This window comes from Jatropha curcas, chromosome 4 (genome assembly GCF_041381405.1).
Source record: "Jatropha curcas cultivar XTBG-Jc1 chromosome 4, XTBG_Jcur_1.0, whole genome shotgun sequence".
In the NCBI taxonomy this organism is placed as follows: Eukaryota; Viridiplantae; Streptophyta; class Magnoliopsida; order Malpighiales; family Euphorbiaceae; genus Jatropha; species Jatropha curcas.
The window spans coordinates 24536158-24555253 of NC_143154.1; the positions used below are offsets into that span (position 1 = coordinate 24536158).

The following is a 19096-nucleotide window of genomic DNA, read 5'->3' on the forward strand; positions in this document are numbered from 1 at the left end:
TTACAATTGTTTTTATCAATTTGGTGCCTCAATGGGAGGATTACACAACTGTTGTGTATGAATTGAAAAAAAATTAACTTTTGTCTTATAAATTCAAAATTATAAACCGATCAAAAACTTATTATTTCAAATATTAACACTATTAATATATGATTAATTCAAAAGTAAAAATAATAATACAATTTAATGCAAAATAAGTGATTCATTGAATGGATGATTCATATAGTATAATATTGGAATCGAGTTTATTGCAATGATAATTATTGAAATCTAAGTAAAACTTTAAAATAATTAATTATAATAATGTTTGTATTATCAAGGCATAATTTTTTTTTGGGTGGTGTTATTTTCAAAGTGATTTTTATTAATTACAGAGCAATCAATTTTTTATACCATCAAATTGACTTATTTGCCCTTACTAACTTAACGGAGATTCTAACGTTAAAACTCCAATCTCTAATCTCTCTCTCTTTCTCCCCTCTCTTCCTCGTTAACTCCAACCAAACTTCAATGCAAACACTTGCTAGCCGTAGTAACAAATGAAAATTCAAGAAAATGTTCACATGTAAACACAGTAGACTTTGGGTTCAAGCTAGATGAATTGTAACCCTCCCAATGAAAACAAAAGAAACTCAAAAACACTTCAGCAGCACATACGTTTGTGCATAGACACACATACGAAAACAAAAAGGGTTTTGGCATTAGCAATCTAATAGTGGATGTATCTTTTTGCATAAAATGGCTGCTGAAAGAAATTAAGACAAATAGATAGACTGGAGATAGTTGATACCACTCATGCTAGGGATGCTTTAAGCAAGAATTGAATGTCATTGTAATGGAATCTACTGATAGCAGCCAAAGACCCAAAATATTTTTTAAAAAGGAAAATGAGATTATGGATAAACAGCACAGCTAACCACAAATTGTTGAACTCCAAATGAAAGTTCAATCTATTTTCTTTTGCATTTATCATAATCAAGAAACACTTGAATTATTGGGTATTTGGGTTGCCTACTAATGCTAACAACAATTATCATAAATTTTTTTTTTTTTATAGTTTATCAGAAATGAACAGAGAGCATCTAATTTAGCTGCAAGAACTAAAAACTCAACTTGTGTAATATATGCACAAGTACCTAAGAGCTTAAAAGCTTAATTATCATCTCACCAGGATAGACAACTAATGAAGCTGAAATGTTGAATAAACAAGTGCTGACCACTATAATATGCATAACAAAATGAAATTCTCAATCCCAATACATTAGAATCAAACAAAGTAACCAAAATCAAAATAAAACTGATATCCAGCACTAAACAACCAAACCACAATGAAACAAGCAACAAAACATAAATCAATAAATAACAATAAAAGAGGAAAAATAGAATTCAATTTGCCTGATACTTAAAATGAATTGGTAAACTCCAATGGTAGTTATAGAATCAATAACTAAATGTATTCATTTCATTGTCAAAACAACTCTAAGTTAATAAACAAATTAACCCAATGTTGTCAATATGGTACATCATTTGGCAAAATTATTAAGGCAAAAGCTGATAGCAGCCCATAGTTTTACGGGATTAACACTAATAATGTTTTGTTTAGCAATAACATAAAAAAATTACTTACTCAAAATTCTAAAAGTTAAAGATAAATATAAAATTATGGCTTGTCAAAGACCCATAATTGCAAGCAAAATATGCAAAAAGAAAAAAAAATATGAAAAGACAATTCAAAAGAAAAGGACAAAATTTTATATAGGAAATTTTTTTTTATTAAAAAAAACTTACAAAAAGTTCACGAGAATCTCCAACCCATGTTTGTCCTTCTACCAAAAGTCATTTTAATCTTTCTGTAAATACGAAATAAATTATATAAACTATGGTACTTCAAAACAATTTTAGGAAATAATTATATATTACTACATTGGCATAAAGTTAAAGAATGAAAAATTAAATTACCTCATTTAGGATATGAGTTTCTTTTTCACCATCATAGTTTCTTTTGCTTGTTTACAAGTACGACTGTTATGACCAGTAGCCTTGCATATACTATATTTTCTTGCATTCTCGATCCTTTCAAAACTTGAAGGATTGCGTTTTGTAGAGCTTGATCCAAATGTTTTTTTTGAACCTAAGGGTCGACCATTATGAGAATGAATTTCCGGTTCCAAATATGGAAGAGTTGTTACACTTATTAGTTGAGATAAAGTTTCTCAAGCATGTTCTTTTTGAATAAGAGGCCGTTGTTGATATTTACATTGAAACTCATCAAGTATTTCTTTGAACTCGTCTTCTTTATTATTATCCCTCAATAATGCAAGAAAGCAATCTTGTGTCAATCCTCCACTGTGAATGTATGACATCAAGAGGAATCAATCCATCTTTTCAATCTATCTTCTTATGATGAGCACATGGAAGACCCATAGTTGCCATGAAGTTACCAATGGAAAAAGGTTGCATTTTTCCATATTTCATCATCGCAAATTGCTTATATAGTTCTCGCATTGCAAATATTGACACGCGAATAATTACACTTCCTTGAAGAAAACAAAACTACAATAATGGGGCATTCGAAGTCTTTCACTTGAAATTTGAGCGTTGATCTCTTGAAATTCGTTCTTAATGGCAAGATAAAGTTTATCTTTTACTTGACGAAAATCACCTGTAGAAACTAGCAAATATCGTTTAAGTTTTGTATGTGCAGCTTCTGCTCTTGAGGAGACACGATTTCCAAAATGTAAATAATTTCAGTCCAAGCACTAATAAAATGCTCCCCAATCCAATCCATGTCTCTTAGATATAACTTAAAGCATCTTTCCTCTCCTTATATAATACTTGGAACTGTTTCCAATTTTCTTCATAATTAAATCATTTGAGACTATATCACTATATTCCAGAAGGACAAAAGATATTTCCAATCATCTCCTTCTTTAAAATATTTTTTACAGTTTGCTAAGATATTATTCTCTATGTGCCATATGCATAACAAATTTACACTTGTTGGAAAAACAACTATAATAGCATTCATCAAAGCTAATTCTCTATCAGTTACAATCACAGAAGGTAGACAAATACCACCAAGTATCTCTTTAAATATGTTCAAAGCCCACACATAATCGTCTTCTCTTTCTTTCTCCCAAAATGCAAAAAAAGAATAACAAGAAGTATTGGAAATAGAAATTCGAATTATATCAAATAATGACATCTTATATCTATTGGTCTTATAAGTACAGTCCATCAGAAACACATTTGCATAATTTCTAATTAAAGTAATTAATGCTGGGTGAGCAAAAAATAAATGGATTACTTGGCCATTTTCATTGCATTGCACATTGTACACAAAATCACCTTTTTCCAAGTTCTTCAAATAATGCTTGAAGCATAGTATAGGAACCTAGATCTTCTTTACAAATTTTAATCTTCACATTGTACACAGTTCTAGAAATTGCCAAGAGACTTTGATTTTTTTTGTGTAAGAGATGATAAAATATGGCGTGGAGGTATACCTGATTTAATCATTTTTTCAACACTTTTCTTTTTTAGATAAACGACAACTAGAAGGATGTCCAGACATATCTTCAGAAGACTCATGATTATGGGATAAATTTTTCACTTCAACTTTCCAAATACCTTCATCTTGTCTTTTTCCTTTAATTTCGAAAGGAAAATTTATAAGACGACTTGAGGTTTTTCTTTCTCGAAACTCAATTGGAACATTATTTCTATTAGATAATAGCCTCCCAAATCACAACCAATAGACACATAACTAACTTTCCTAGAACTTTTGATGGACATTACATATCCTCGCATGGAGAAAAAAGTTCAAACATAATCAAGAAGTTCATCGTCTGTTTGAAATTTCTGGTTGAGCAGTTCTTCGATTGATTCATGTTCATCACTTTTATTATTATGCTCATAGATTACTTGTTGCAATTCACAAGTTAAGCTTCCTTCCTCAAAAAATTCATTATTTATATTCTCCTCCATGTTGTCTATGTAGAGAAAAATAGACAAATGAATTTATAAGCATAAAAAAATACTAATGAATAATACATAAATGAGAAATTACTAATGAATAATACATAAATGAGAAATTTTAATAAACTCTATGTTTACATTTTTTTTACCTGAATTTTGCGAGTCGCAATTTAAACTGCCATTCACAATAAGTTTAAAAATGCGAGTTATCCTGGGTAGCATCTAAAAAAATAATTAACTAAATATTAGTAAGAAAACAATAATCATAATAGTTCAAATATAATTTAAAATTTGAACCTGCAACATTACTCCTGATAAAATAAAAATATTAGATTCTAAGAAATTAGATCGTTCATCCGAATCGTTAACCCCACATGTCATATCCTTGTGTGACAATGAAAACAAATTAATACTAATAAGTAATCAAACTAAGGTACCATGATTAAAATTTATATATAGGTCATTAATACTGATCATGTTAATTTCAAGACCCATATGTTAACACCATGTCATCCTTGTATGAAAACAATGGAAAAACTCACTAAATATTAGTCAAACTAAGCTTGCATTATGAAAATTTGAATACAGATCATAACATCAATAAAGCTCATAGTAATTTCGAGACAAAATTAACAGTTTTCTAACTTTTATAAAAGCTCAAGAGTAAAAAAGAAAAATAACCAAATTTTATTGAATATCTAATAAGACAAACTTAGAATCTTAGTCATGCTCATTTTCTCATGGCAGTATACATATATGTTGATGCAAATGGATTAAAATAGCTAGGCCACTCACCAAAATAAGAGAACAAGAGTTAAATTATATATGTTTATCTATTAACTAAAATAAAACCAATTACCTAAGACTAATTTATTAACAAAAGTATATAAAAACAAAAAGTCTAAGAACCTCCTAAGTAGAATCCCACTCCTACACTACTCAAAAAAGAAAACGGCATCGTCTGTCCACAAGATAATTGATTAAGCACTTAAGATCATAGTGTTTAGAGCTTTTTTTAAAAAAATTAACATTTTTCTTTTCAACTCTTATTTTGCAAAAATCACTTAATATGACAAGTAACAGATGCCAAATTAATTATTTTGATCTATTGTTGATTCTTGTTAATTGCCATTATCATTATATTTACCATCATTACTGATACCATTAATGCTGTTGATTATCATCATCATCAAAAACACCAATACCATAACATCAATTTTATTACTGGAACCATCGATGCACTTAATAATAAATAGCATAAAAATTTCCCCCTCCATCTACAAAAGCATCCTAGTTCTCCTTAGTAACAAACCTTCCACCATGATATTTAGGCAAATAATCAAACACTTTAACTACACACTTATTTAGAATCATCAATTCTTCAAGTTATTATATTATTTACAATTACAAGATTTTAAATTTTTAGTAAATTAAACACAAAACCCCCCAATCATAATTATTCAATACTCAAAAATTCAATTTTTAGAATTTTACTTGGTTTCTGCGAATCAAAATTTACATTGTTGTCAATAATAATTTCTATATGGATATTGTCTTCCATAGCAAGAAAACCTTGAATATAAAAAAAAAAATTACTATGCCTATGCCTAGCAAGTGTTTCTGTTGAAGTTAAAAAAGAAGAGGGAGGAGAAAGAGAAAGAGATTAGAGATTGGAGTTTTAACGGCATAAGGAATAGTTTAACGTTAGAATCTCTGTTAGGTTAGTAAGGACAAATAAGTCACTTTGATGGTATAACAAAATGTCTACTCTATAATTAACAAAAGTCGCTCTGGAAATAACACGACACTTTTGTTTTGTTTTTTTTTTTTTTTTTTGTTACCAAGGCATAAAATTTTTAGTAAAATAAATAAAGGATTTTCGATCTTTTAATAATATTGGCCCACCATAAAATTTCTGGAAATTCCCGCTCGAATTCAAAAACCAAAACCGAGAAGCTTATGCGCCAGACAGATCTATCGGCTATCGCCAAGACACCGAGAGAGAAATGGAGGTCAGCGAAGAAGAGAAGCAGCTAATGCAGAAAATCGCCAAAATTCTCGACGAAACCAAGGCCTCAAACGCCATACACATCAGAAAGTTCAAAGAACTCTCCAATCTCCGCTCAAAATCTTCAACTCCGACTCAATTCACTTTTGCCTTCTCCAAAACCCTAAAACCCATTTTCCATGTCCAACGCCGCATCACCTCTGCTGAGCGCATCATTCGCTTCGTCTCAGTCTTTGCAAGCACTCGCGACCCGAACAATGCCTCTGCTTGTGATGAATTTCTGGAAGAGTTTTTGAAGTTTCTACTAGTTGCTGCCATGGCAGCTAACAAGACTGCGAGGTTTAGGGCTTGTCAGATAATCTCCGAGGTATGTATTACTTTAATTTTTATTTATTTCCCCTCAAATTTTTTGTGTTATACTTGTAATATTGCAACTTTTTTTTCTCCAGAATTTTCCACTTTAATTGAAGTTTCTCTCTTCATTCTGCTTCTTAATTAGCATTCCTTTGTTACTTTGCATTTTACATTTCCTTTTTAATGGCATCCGTAATGACTTTTGATCTTATGAAAATTTATGCATCAATTTGTGGGGAATATGTTTTTTTTTTTTTTAAATGGTTTTTTCCTTTCTTTTTCTTGATTGCACTTGTGCTTTTGTAGATCATAATGAGGTTGCCGGATGATGCAGAAGTAAGCAATGATCTTTGGGATGAGGTTATAGAATGCATGAAGTCAAGGGTTAGGGACAGGATTCCTGTTATCCGTACATATGCCATTAGAGCACTTTCACGCTTTGTAAATGACACCGACAACTGTGACATTCTTGAGTTATTCCTTGAGATGCTTACTTCAGAGCAGAATGCGGTGAGTCTACCCATTGATTCAATCATATCCAATCATATTAAATTTGAATTACATGCCAGGAGTTTATTTAGAGGGTTATCATTTGAGAGCCCATGTCTTCAACAATGTTTTTGTGGGTGAGGACAGAGCAACGCGAGTGGAAGATGACATGTAATAGTCTCAATTGATCTCAGAATACATGGGCTTTCTTAGGTCTTCCCACATATTAAACTATTGGAAATAATGTATGATATAGTTAGGTTGATTGGTAGTTAGTGATTTTCAACATGAGATGAAATTATTAATTGCTCTCTGTCGGTACTTGTTTTGATTCCTAGAGGTGTCTATGTTTGTTTACTATATTAAAGTTGCGTGAAAGGAAAAGTATCATTTTTTTTTTTTTTGTGTGGAAATGCAGGATATTAGTTCATTTATTTGGTGAATAAAATATTCGCAATTCTTCTCTAATATGAACTTGAAAGGACAAATATTCGAAACAGTCAACAGATAAATGACCATTGTAGACTGTGTCTCAATGAATGGATTTTGGTCTGGCCTTCCATGTCATAATTGCAAACCTTTTTCTTTTTTAATCAGATCATAGATAATATTTGTCTGCAAATTGTTTGAGTCTTTTTTTGATATAGTGAAGTTTTTGGTGTGAGCGCGAGGGGATGGGTTGACTTTCCTGGTGGACAAACATTTCCCTATGGCTTAGTCGTAGGTTCAGCCTTTTCCGTCTTTTGTAGATCAACCACTTTATAGTCTTATGATTGTTATCCTCTATTTCCCAAACTATGAACAAGGAGAAATAATTTTTTTCACATTATGAAGATTTTGTCTTGTAAAGCTTTGAATTAAACAATTTGAAATTTTGAATTGTTATATTCTATCATAGTAGAAACGCTGCATGTTTTCTTCTGATTGGCTTTTTAAAGAAAATTTGTTAGTTGGAGCCTAACTGTGGCACATTTGCAGGAGGTTCGCAAGACAATTGTGTTAGCTTTGCCACCTTCAAATGCTACCTCTCTAGCTATCATCAATCGCACCTTGGATGTGAGTGAGTCAGTCCGGAAAGCTGCTTACTGTGTTCTAGCTGATAAATTTCCCCTCCAAAGTCTCAGGTGAATTGATGTTGTAGTTTCAGAAATGTACAGTAGCACTTCCCAAGGGTTCTTTAGCTGTTACAATTGTTCTGGTCGATGAAGATATATCTTCACTGTAGAATCTTTGTGATTTGCAGTGGTTCATTTTACTGCTAATAGTTATATGATCTAATATCCAGTAATTGTTTGAGTGCAAGGTTTTCAGCAGAGGTCTATCTCCATTTCTAATTCACTGAGGGCGACTTTTTGATCACATAATCTAATGTATGCCATTTGTATTTTCTGCCTCTTTCTTACAGCATAAAGCTCAGGACAGTAATTCTTCAGAGAGGGCTTGCCGATCGATCTGTAGCTGTTTCAAAAGAATGTTTAAAGTTGATGAAAGATGAGTGGCTTTCTAAGTGCTGCAATAATGACCCTGTAGAACTTCTCAAATACCTTGATGTTGAAACCTATGAATCGGTTGGGGAATCTGTAATGGCTGCTCTTTTAAATGATGGATTACTGAAGTTACATGATGATCAAAGTATTAGGCAGTACATATCATTGACCCAGTCTGAAAATGAAGGTTAGTGGAGATTTTAATTTTTTTTTTCTGCTCAAATAGTCACAAGAGCACCTTTTTCTCTTTTGTTCTTGTTTTTTTTATTTTCTGGTCCTTTTCAATCGTAATACGAGTGTGGGCTGGGGACTGCAGATTGCAAAGTTTTATATATCTTTTGCTAAATTAAACATGAGTGAAAATATTGTTGTTTTATTCATAAACACACTTAACATGGAAATTTGAGTTTTTGACATCTATCGAGGAGGAACCTATCTTCAACTCTGGTCATTGATTTTCTTTCGATTGAAATTTAACAGATAAAAAGTGGAACATTGGTTGATTTCGCATAAATGTAAAGCAAACTGCATTTTGAGGCATGATTTATGGAGGAGTTGTCCAGTTTTACTTTGGTTATACTCCTATCAAGCTATTAAACCATAATTTCTCTCTGATTAAACATACAATCTAGAAACCAGTTTATGTTTTCCTGATGGTCAAACACTTCCCATGCTGGGTGAAATGAAATATAGTATGTTCAATGGGAAGGCGGATTACTGGAGGTCATTGAAATGCAGACCTTATGGTGCACAATAAAATTCTTATGTTGTTTATAAATTTCTTGTAAAATTTAGGAATAGATTTTCAAATCAGGTTTATTTTGTTTCCTATGGCTTGTTATCAAATATTCTTGAAGAAGGTATAATTCTTTTAATTTCCATTAAACTTAAATATTGTCATTAAAGTAATTTCAATAAAATAGGAAATGTTAATATCTATTGATGTCTTAACAACATCTATTTATTCATCGCATACTCCTTATTGTTCTATTTTCTTGTTGCTCGTGCGTCTTTTTTTTCCTGCTAGTGATTTCAAAGCTGGTGTTACATAAGAGGCTTAAATAATCAATTTTTCTCTAGCATTTGAATCACTGGATTCCTATAGCTACTCTTAGATAGACTCATTTGCAAGTTCAGGAATCGTCACTTTAATGGCTTGCATTGTTAACCAACATCCTAATGGCATCTCATATTGTTGACAGGAGAATCATACAATACAAGCATCCGTCTAATGGATCCAGAATTTGCTCTTTATTGGAAGACTGTGTGCAGGCACTTGCAGAAAGAAGCACAAGTAAGTCTATAGTGAGTTTTGCTTTGTTTCTATCACCATTTTCTTCTGGATATTTTGCATTCTGGATTTCTTTTCATTTTATGTTTGGAGAGGGATGGAGAGGAGTGGCCATGAGAGAATCATATCTAACGTTTCTTTTTTGTTCCCCCCCCAATGAGGAAGGCTGAATTTTACAGTATTAATCTTTCTATTTGCTCTCTTATTCAACCATTGATGTCACTGTGAATTGAAAAGTTCAAAGTTTTTGGGAAACTAATTCATATATTACTAACTGAATAGGCTTTTGTTTTGGATTCTAGGCTTTCATTGTTTTATTAGTTCTTAGTAAGTGAACATCTTTTGCTGAACTGCTAATAATACTGCAAGAATAAAGGCTGGCAAGGGAAGATACAATATGATGGATGAATTCCTTGATTCAAGGAAAACCATTTATTTCTCAAATATTTTTGAAAAATTAGTCAAAATTTCAGAAAGGTAACCTTCAGTGTCTTGAAGGTGGTGTTTTGCAAGATTTTTTTGTAAGAGATTAAGACAATACATTTAGATGAAAGTTATTTCCCAGCATTAACCAATTACTTGGTCTGGCTTGAAGACTGTTCCTCACACATGACAGGTCAAAGTGTTTGTCTAAAATTGGTTTGTTGGTAGTTTCTTAGAACATTCTGGAAATATCAACTCCCAAATATCAATAAATCGTGAAGACAAGACAATATAAGTACCTCTTTAAGATGATTTTAAGTGGATAGAGCTAGATCTGAATTCTGAATCCTGGCAAACAGAAAAAACAGGGATGCTGACTGGCCTGTTTCATTTTCCCTTTTTGGTCATGAAACCATTACAATAATTCTACTGAAGCTTAGCCAAAATTATATTTATTTCAATCTTTAGTTGTGAATTCGAATAAACTTTCTAAGTGTTTGCGCCTTTTGCTTGATTTGTTGATATACTTGTTGCAAAGTTATTGCTCAAAGACATCATTCAATGGTTCTGAATTTTCCTCCGATTAATGTGTTTGAACAGGAAAAAGGATCTGATGCTGCGGCAACAATGGGCACTGAAGCTGCAGTATATGCAGCTGAAGCTTCGGATAACAATGACCTTCTGGACAAGATACTTCCTGCAACTGTTTCAGATTATGTAGCTTTGGTCAAAGCTCATATAGATGCTGGTAGGTGGTACCCAATGTTAATTGTATTTTGTATGCTATTGCATATTCTAATTTGACCTTCATACTTTTAGGAGCAAACTACCATTTTGCATGTCGGCAGCTACTACTGCTTGGTACTATGCTTGATTTTTCTGATTCTACAAGCAGGAAAGTTGCCAGTTCATTTGTACAGGAACTATTGCACAAGCCACTTGATCATGAAGCGGATGATGAAGGAAACCAGGTTGTCATAGGAGATGGCATAAACCTTGGTGGTGAGAAAGACTGGGCTGATGCAGTGTCCAGTTTGGCTAGAAAAGTCCATGCTGCTTCTGGTGAATTTGAAGAAGCGGTTCTTGGCGTTGTAGAAGAGCTGGCTCGACCTTGCAGGGAGAGGACAGCAGACTTCATGCAGTGGATGCACTGCCTGGCGGTCACTGGTCTTCTCTTGGAAAACACAAAATCATTGTACTGGCTTCAAGGGAAAGCTATTGAGCCTGTTGAATTGCTGCAATCTTTATTGCTTCCTGGGGTACGAATATATTGCATTTCCCTTTTTTTTGTCCTCCCTTGTTTTCAGCTAAATATGCCAATACACATTCTTCAAGATTTTTGGCAATTGGGTCATGGCCTTAATTTGTTTAAGGGTAAAGCTTAGTTGATTAGAATTCTGTTGTTTGTTGATAGATCTTGGAATTGATTGTTTCGCTATGATGCACCTATACACCATTATTGAATGGTATAGTGTCCAAGACTTACCTAAAATGTGCTTTTGTTAGACACTTGCTCGACATGCTTCAGACACATCAAATTGCGTCTAATATAAAGAAAATAAAAGTAAAAATAAATAGTTTTTGGTGCATATTAATAAAATCAAGAAAATATACATGCTAAAAAGAGTAAACAATGAAGAGAGATGATTAGGAGTAATAGTAATTCTCTTTGTTAATTTTATCATGAATAAGCAACTAGTTTTGGATGAATGCTTTGAACATTGATATCAAACACTTTAGTAGATATTCTAGATTAATTTCCTCTGGAATTTATTTAAGATCCTATAGTGAGTCCTTGGTGTGTTGTGTCTTGATTTCTTAAGAATCGACACATCTATGTCCATGTCTGCAATATAGGTGCTTCATGTGTCTTACATATATATTTAAATCAGGTTAGGCATGCAGTCTCTCTCTCTCTCTCTCTCTCTCTCTTATGCTTTTTGTTGATGTTTACCTTGGGTTTGTCTTCACGAATAGGCATGATGGGTAGGTATCCAATTTAGACCATTATGCATGTGCATGACGTTGTAGTATGTCCAATTCTTAGTGTCCCTATAATGTTTGTAAAAACTCTTTCTTAGTGTCCCTATAATGTTTCTAAAAACTCCTCGAAGATATTAACTAGTGGTCTGAGATATGGATGCAGGCGAAACACGCTCACTTGGATGTGCAGAGGGTTGCCATCAGGTGTCTTGGCCTGTTTGGCTTGTTAGAGAGGAAACCAAGTGAGGAAATGGTTAAGCAGCTGAGACTTTCTTTTGCCAAGGGCCCTGATCCAATTAGCATAATGGCATGTAAGGCTTTAATTGATCTTGGCATGTGGCATGGGCCCCAAGAAGTTGACAAGGCACTAGGGAAGGAGCATATGTCTCAATTTCAGGATAGCAAAAAAGCATTTAATCCTGTAAATTTTTCAGATGCCGATGAAGATTTAGACACTGAATTGCTTGATCTCTTATATGCTGGTCTTGACAGAAATGATCTGGAAAAATCTACAGATGGTGATGAAAATGAGACTGTGCAAGCCATTCTTGGTGAGGGTTTTGCTAAGATTCTTCTTCTTAGTGAGAACTATCCAAGCATATCAACCTCTTTACATCCTTTGCTCTTAGCCAAACTCATTATTTTGTATTTCAGCAATGAAACAAAGGACCTGCAAAGGTGAATGTTGCATCAATTGGTTTTGATGAGTAGCATTATTATCATCTGATATGGATAGCCATTAACTTCTTTTCTTTTTTACTTCACAAGGTTGAAGCAGTGTTTATCAGTGTTCTTTGAGCATTATCCTTCCCTCTCAGCTAACCATAAGGCAAGAGTTTAACATGTGATGTTATATTATCTTAAAAATCTTTACCATTCCATTTTTTTTTTCATAAAATAATTCAATTCTTAAAATGCAGAAATGTCTATCGAAGGCTTTTCTTCCAGTCATGCGTTCAATGTGGCCAGGTATCTATGGCAATGCTGGTGGTGCTTCCTCTGTGGTATCCAACATGCGTAAGCGGGCAGTCCAAGCATCACGATTTATGCTTCAAATGATGCAGGCCCCCTTGTTTGCTAAACAAACTGAAATAGGGGATGAAAATGCCAGCACAGAACTACCAGAAGTTATAGAAAGCATTTCCCAACCTTCATTTGAATGTGGAGAGGAGGGACTTGCAATACGCATTGCTGCTGAGGTGACCTTTTCAACTGATGCCTATATGCTATATTTAGTCCTGACAATCATAAATGATCAAATTTGAAGTATATAGTTTTTCTCGTTTTTCCATGTTCTGAAGCTGTTATTAGGGGTGGCCACGGTTCCGGAACCGGCGGTTCCGGTTCCAAAAAAACTAGAACCGGAACCGAACCGAAAAGTTCCGGTTCTGGTTCCGGTTTGGAACCGAACGGTTCCGGTTCCGGTTTGGAACCGAACGGTTCCGGTTCCGGTACGGTGACCAAACCGACGGTTCCGATCGGTTTTCCGGCGAATCGCATAATTTTAAATTTTAAATTTTGAAGACCGGTTTTAAAAAATATATATATTTGAACATAAAAAATTAAAAGATACACCTAAAAAATTAAAAAAATACTTCAATTAAATTTATTTTTTTTAAAGACTTGAACATAATTATTTTTTTTAAAAAAAATTTTCAACTGAATTTATTTTTTGTTTAAAAAAGTTTGAACATATTTTTAAATTTTGAAGACCGGTTTAAAAAAAAAATATATTTGAACGTAAAAAATTAAAAGATACACCTAAAAAATTAAAAAATACTTCAATTAAATTTATTTTTTTAAAGACTTGAACATAATTAAGAGATTTCACAACAAAATAAAAAAAAAAAAAAACCTGACAGTTTGGCTAGAACCGCCGGTTCGAACCGGCGGTTCTAACCGGCCGGGGAACCGGCGGTTCCAGTCCGGTTCCGACCTGTTCTCTGGAACCGCCGGTTCCGGTTCCAGAAAATTTGGAACCGGAATTCTCCGGTTCCAGTTCGGCCCGGTTCCGGACCGGTTCGAACTGACGGTTCCGGGAACTATGGCCATCTCTAGCTGTTATTATCTTAGACCCAATTCTCCCTGGCTAGCTATCTCCATGGGCGTCAATCCCACCCATTATCAAGTTTGAGCAGTAGCCTCCTTGATTTTGTCCTTGGATGGAGTAGAGCGCTTGAGAATATAAGAATCGTATCAACAATGTCTGAATAGGATATATCTTTACACTTCTCTTTGTAAACTAGGAAATGATTTCCTATACCTCAATGAACTAAATCAGCTTGATATCATTTCTTCAAATGTTTTTGTGTCTTAAAAGTCAAACATGGAAACCTATGAACAAGGCTAGCACTTGACTGCATCTTAAGATGACAAGTTTAACTTGAAACTTAAGAAAACACGAGTGAAGAAAAATTCTGCATTATCCATAAACTGTTTCCTTAACGGTTACATAGCAAGCTTATTTCTAAAGTCATAAAGAAACCTAAATAGGGAATAACTAAAACTACCAAATAGGAATCTAAAAAGCCTAAAAAATACTTAAAAACAGGAAAACTAAACTTAAACTAACTAGGAAATTATCATTCTAAGAACAAAGTAAAATCATTAAAATAATAAAAAAATAAACTAAAGCTACTATGTTAAATTTGGATAGTAAATGATGTAATGTTTTGCTGGTCTAGAACCTGCATTCATGGTGATCTCTTCACGTGGATTATTTTAGCAGTTACTGTTTTCCCTTTGCTGACTAAAATTTAAGATCCTAGTTTTTGTGGATATTATTTGCTAAGGATAATCTGTTTCAATATTGCTTGATTTCCTTCAAACATGTTAATTTGGTATTCTTGTGCTTTGTTGAGGTGGCAAGCTTCAATGTTAAGAAGAAAACATCTGCTGAGAAGTCATATATCTCAGCGCTAAGCAGAATAATTGTCTTGCTTCATTTTCGGCCATCAGAACAAGGAGCGATAAAGTTAATGAGGAGGGTTTTGAATCTTGTGGCTGACTCTGTATCAGCAGAGAAAGATATTGTGAAAGAGTTAAAGCAGATGGCTGAACATCTCAAGTCACTAGACAAACAACCAAATGAGGAACTGTTGCAAGATCAAGCTAATCTTCTCTTGGGTAAAGTCGTCTTTTTCTTGAAAAGAGCTTGGAGGGATGCATCTCTAGCCTCATTTGGCTTTATATCATATTTCTATGTTCAGATTAAAGACAACATATATGCAGCATTAATTTCATATTGAACTTTTCATCTCATACATAATCTACTTTGCTTTCATTTCAATAAGGTCACTCTTGCTAGATTTTGTATGAATTTCTTCCAGATTTCTGACATAATAACTAAATATTTGTAATAAGGTTTTACAAAAAGAAATTTTGTTGACTCAAATTTTACAATTAAATACAGGCTGACTTGTTTTTATCTAATCAGTATGAAAATATTTTGCTAAAATTAATAAAAATTTGGCAATAGTGACCTTGTTGAATTAAAATTGAGATTGAGTTATTTTCTTAACACAAATTTAAGTTTAGTGACAATCAAGGTTCTATGGTAAGTTCAGTCACTGAGTGAAACTGAACCCATAATAATAATGTGGAAATTTGAAAAAGAAAAATTGTAATCATTTTCCAGAAAGAAGCATTAGTTGCTTTTTTAGTCCAATCTATACATACTACTTATTCTCCATTGGGTTTTCAATGGCCAGACTGCTAAGTTGTTATAACATTGAATTGGTTTTCATAATATGATTCAATGAATTATCCATTCAATTGTAAGTCCATGCATCTGCTGTTATTTTTAGTTGCTAGTATGTAACCTACCCTTTTTAATGTGTATATCAGTTTGTGATATGGTTCTAATTATATTTGCAGAGAGGTTGGAACTAGACATTAACTTGGATGCTGATATCTCTTCTGCCATCCCCCAAACACCAGCTCCATCACGATCAGCTAAACCAGTGCGCTCAAGAAGACGAGTGAGACACGAAGAGGATACTTCTTCTGATGAAGAAACCTCACTGACCACAGTTGTTCAGACCATTAATGGTACTGAAGGTACCAGGTCACAAAGGGCAAGCAAGACTGCAGCTCTAACAAAGATGACTACCAAAACTGTTGCTAGAATAGATGAATGTGATAGCGAAGAGGAAGGTTCAGACGTGACGACCGAGGATGATTCTGATGACTCTGAGTAAACATTTTAAGGGTATGGTTAAAATGCAGTGCTTTCTCAGCACAGTAATCTGTTGTTGTATGCTTGTCTCTTTGTTTAACCTTTGATTATTTTTGTGTACATATAATGTATTGTTTTTTGGCGGTGGAGTTGGCTGTGCTAATTGCATAATCAGCCCAGAAATGCTATTTGTATGGCTTTCATTGAACTTCACCCAAATATCAAGTATTGTACAATTGTGTACCACACTATTCAAGTGCTAGTGAATGAGCTCAATCTCTTTGTTGTTATTGTTCTTGTTAGTAATGTCAGTTTGGTTATTATTTATATCTCTAAGCTTTGCGTTTGCTTTAAGATTTATATGAGCTTGTGCTCAAGTCAAAAAAATTGAACATCTGGGTTCCAAATCTCTGAATTGGTGATTGGTTGGCTTCTTTGATTAATAATTATTTAAGGGAACAATTATTAGACTAGTAGTGTAATAGTCGAATGTCTTATTTATAGTGAAGGGTTGAAGCCCTTCATTTTTTTTTTTTTTTTTTTGAATATAGTTAAAGCTCTTTAAATAATTGATAACAAAATTAAATAAAAACTTATAATAAAGGCAATAGAGTTTTTTCATATTTAGAAAGAAGCTAAAGTAAATGAATGTTTAACAATGCTGTGTTGTTTGGTTTGGAAATTTTTGAAATTAAGATTATATATGAGATAAATAAATTGGTTAGAGCTATTGTTTTTGATAAATATTAATTTTTGAATATTAAAATAATTTTCTTAAATTAAATTCTCAATAACATTAAAATAAAAATATTTATTAAGAAGAAATATAAATATTTGGTGGATTAAGAAATGGGGGGTGTTGACGATTTTTTTTACCCCCCAAAATAACCATGAAAATACCTCCCATTCTCTAAACCTTTTTGCGAAACAATTTAATAATTTAATTTAGCTTATTTTATTTTTAAAACCCTATCCAAACAAAATAAGTTCAAAAGCGTCATTCCACGTTTTGCAATCATCTGGGTTTATCTGTGTTCAAGGGCATGGGCTCGTAAATTAGTTACTTTCTTGGCCCATGAAATTATGGGCTTCATTTTTTTTTTTTAAATTATAATTATTTGGGGGAGACACAAGTGTGGGAGCTACAGGAAGAGATCAGGGATCGGGTGAAGGAACTCACCAATCTACCACATGTATCCACAAAAGCCTGTAAGAAATTGAGTTCTCTACTAATATTAGAAACTCAGTTAGAAATTCAGTCCCCATTGGTAAAAGGTTTTACTTACTATCACTCTCTCGATCCAAATATAAAACCACGTACATAAAAAAAAAAAAAAGTTAATATCTTAGCTTAATAAATAAATAAATAAATAAAATAAGACAGTAAAGCATGATCCTTGCTCTCAAGTTTTGGGTGTTTACATTAAAACAAACAAAACAGAGGAAAATATCTAGAATTTCTTAATGGAAGTGTATTTCTATTATTAGATAAATTGTTTGCATTTGCGAAACATTATATAAGACAATATTGCCGTTTCAAATTCAAAAAAGATACTTTGAGGAGTTTCTACGCATCTTCTTCAACTCAATCCATAATCACAAGTTGGATCCATTTGCAATGGTCCATCCATACCCACAATTGTCACAAAATACGACAGTAGAAAAAATTTGAATAATTTAGAATTTTGTTTACAACATTCAAGAAATAGTTTCTAAACATATATAAAACAAATTAAAATTTTATTTTTAAATCTGCTCAAAAAGGTAACTTCATAATAATATATAACCTACTCGAAGATAATCTTAACAGAAACAAACCGAAAGAAAGAAAAGAAAATGACAAGTTATAAAGAAATGTTACTATTTGATAAATCAAATCAAGAAAAGTGACAAGAGAGAAAACAAAAGAAAACATCCAATCATGCGTGTTTGTTATGAAATACTAGTGGATATGAAGTGGTGCCCTAAGTTTACTAGCCACAAGATAAACAAATTGCCCATTGGCCAATCCATCACTTCTTTGGGAGTGGACACCACACCACCTCACAAACAAAAAAGGGAAACGTCGTAGTCTTTTTCTTGGTATACATAATTTAAGGTCAGCAAATTAAACCAGATCCAAAATAAAAATCTTGTTTGTGGTATTCTCATACGTATATGTATATATATATGTACGTGATATACCTAACTTGTTAATAACCTTTGTGGGGCTTCAATTAATTGGTACCATGTTGTTGTGTTTCATGTTAGGTTGCTCTCCTTTAAATATATATGAATTAATATAAACTATGAAGTTTGGAATCAAGGCTATTTGTTGTTGTTATATGCAATTTTGTTTGATTCTCAAATATTTAATTTGTATATAAAAAAATAATTTATAAAAAATAATTTGTGTTTCCTGAAAAAAAAAAAAAAAAACGACAAATGATAAACCCTATTTATAGTATTATTATATAAAGTATCTTTTAATATTTGAAACATAACTTTAATATTGCAATAGTATTATAGAATAAAAAATTTGATGTTACTAAGAAATATACAATAATTTTCTTTACTTAGATTTTAACAAAACCTAACAATATAATCCATCTAAAGATTAAAACTGATGAATAAAATATATCTTAATTAATAAAAAAAAATATACAATTAATGTGATATATTTTGAGATATTATTATACAAATAAAATTATATAATGATAATGTACTTAAAAAATAAAGATAAACAATTGATATATATATATATATATATATATATATATATTAATTAGAAAAACGGACATGAAATTCTGATATTTGGTTCAATTAAATTACAAATAAAAAATAAAAAAAATTGGTAGGTCTTTTCAAATCAAACTATTTAGTAATGTTTGATCCGTCATAATAAAATATAATTTACATAAACATTT

The 19096-nt window shown here is 32.3% G+C and overlaps 1 protein-coding gene across 1 annotated transcript; it reads left to right on the forward strand.

Moving 5' to 3' along the window:
* The first annotated feature begins 5889 nt into the window (after nt 1–5889).
* Nucleotides 5890–16480, forward strand: EMB2656 (ARM repeat superfamily protein). The gene is made up of 12 exons (XM_089720608.1): nt 5890–6353; nt 6647–6850; nt 7808–7953; nt 8235–8503; nt 9519–9610; nt 10631–10778; nt 10850–11289; nt 12177–12691; nt 12782–12842; nt 12934–13212; nt 14875–15139; nt 15890–16480. The coding sequence occupies exons 1-12, from the start codon at nt 5985–5987 to the stop codon at nt 16210–16212; spliced, it is 3111 nt and encodes a 1036-aa protein (XP_089576734.1). The 5' UTR covers nt 5890–5984; the 3' UTR covers nt 16213–16480.
* The last annotated feature ends 2616 nt before the right edge of the window (nt 16481–19096 follow it).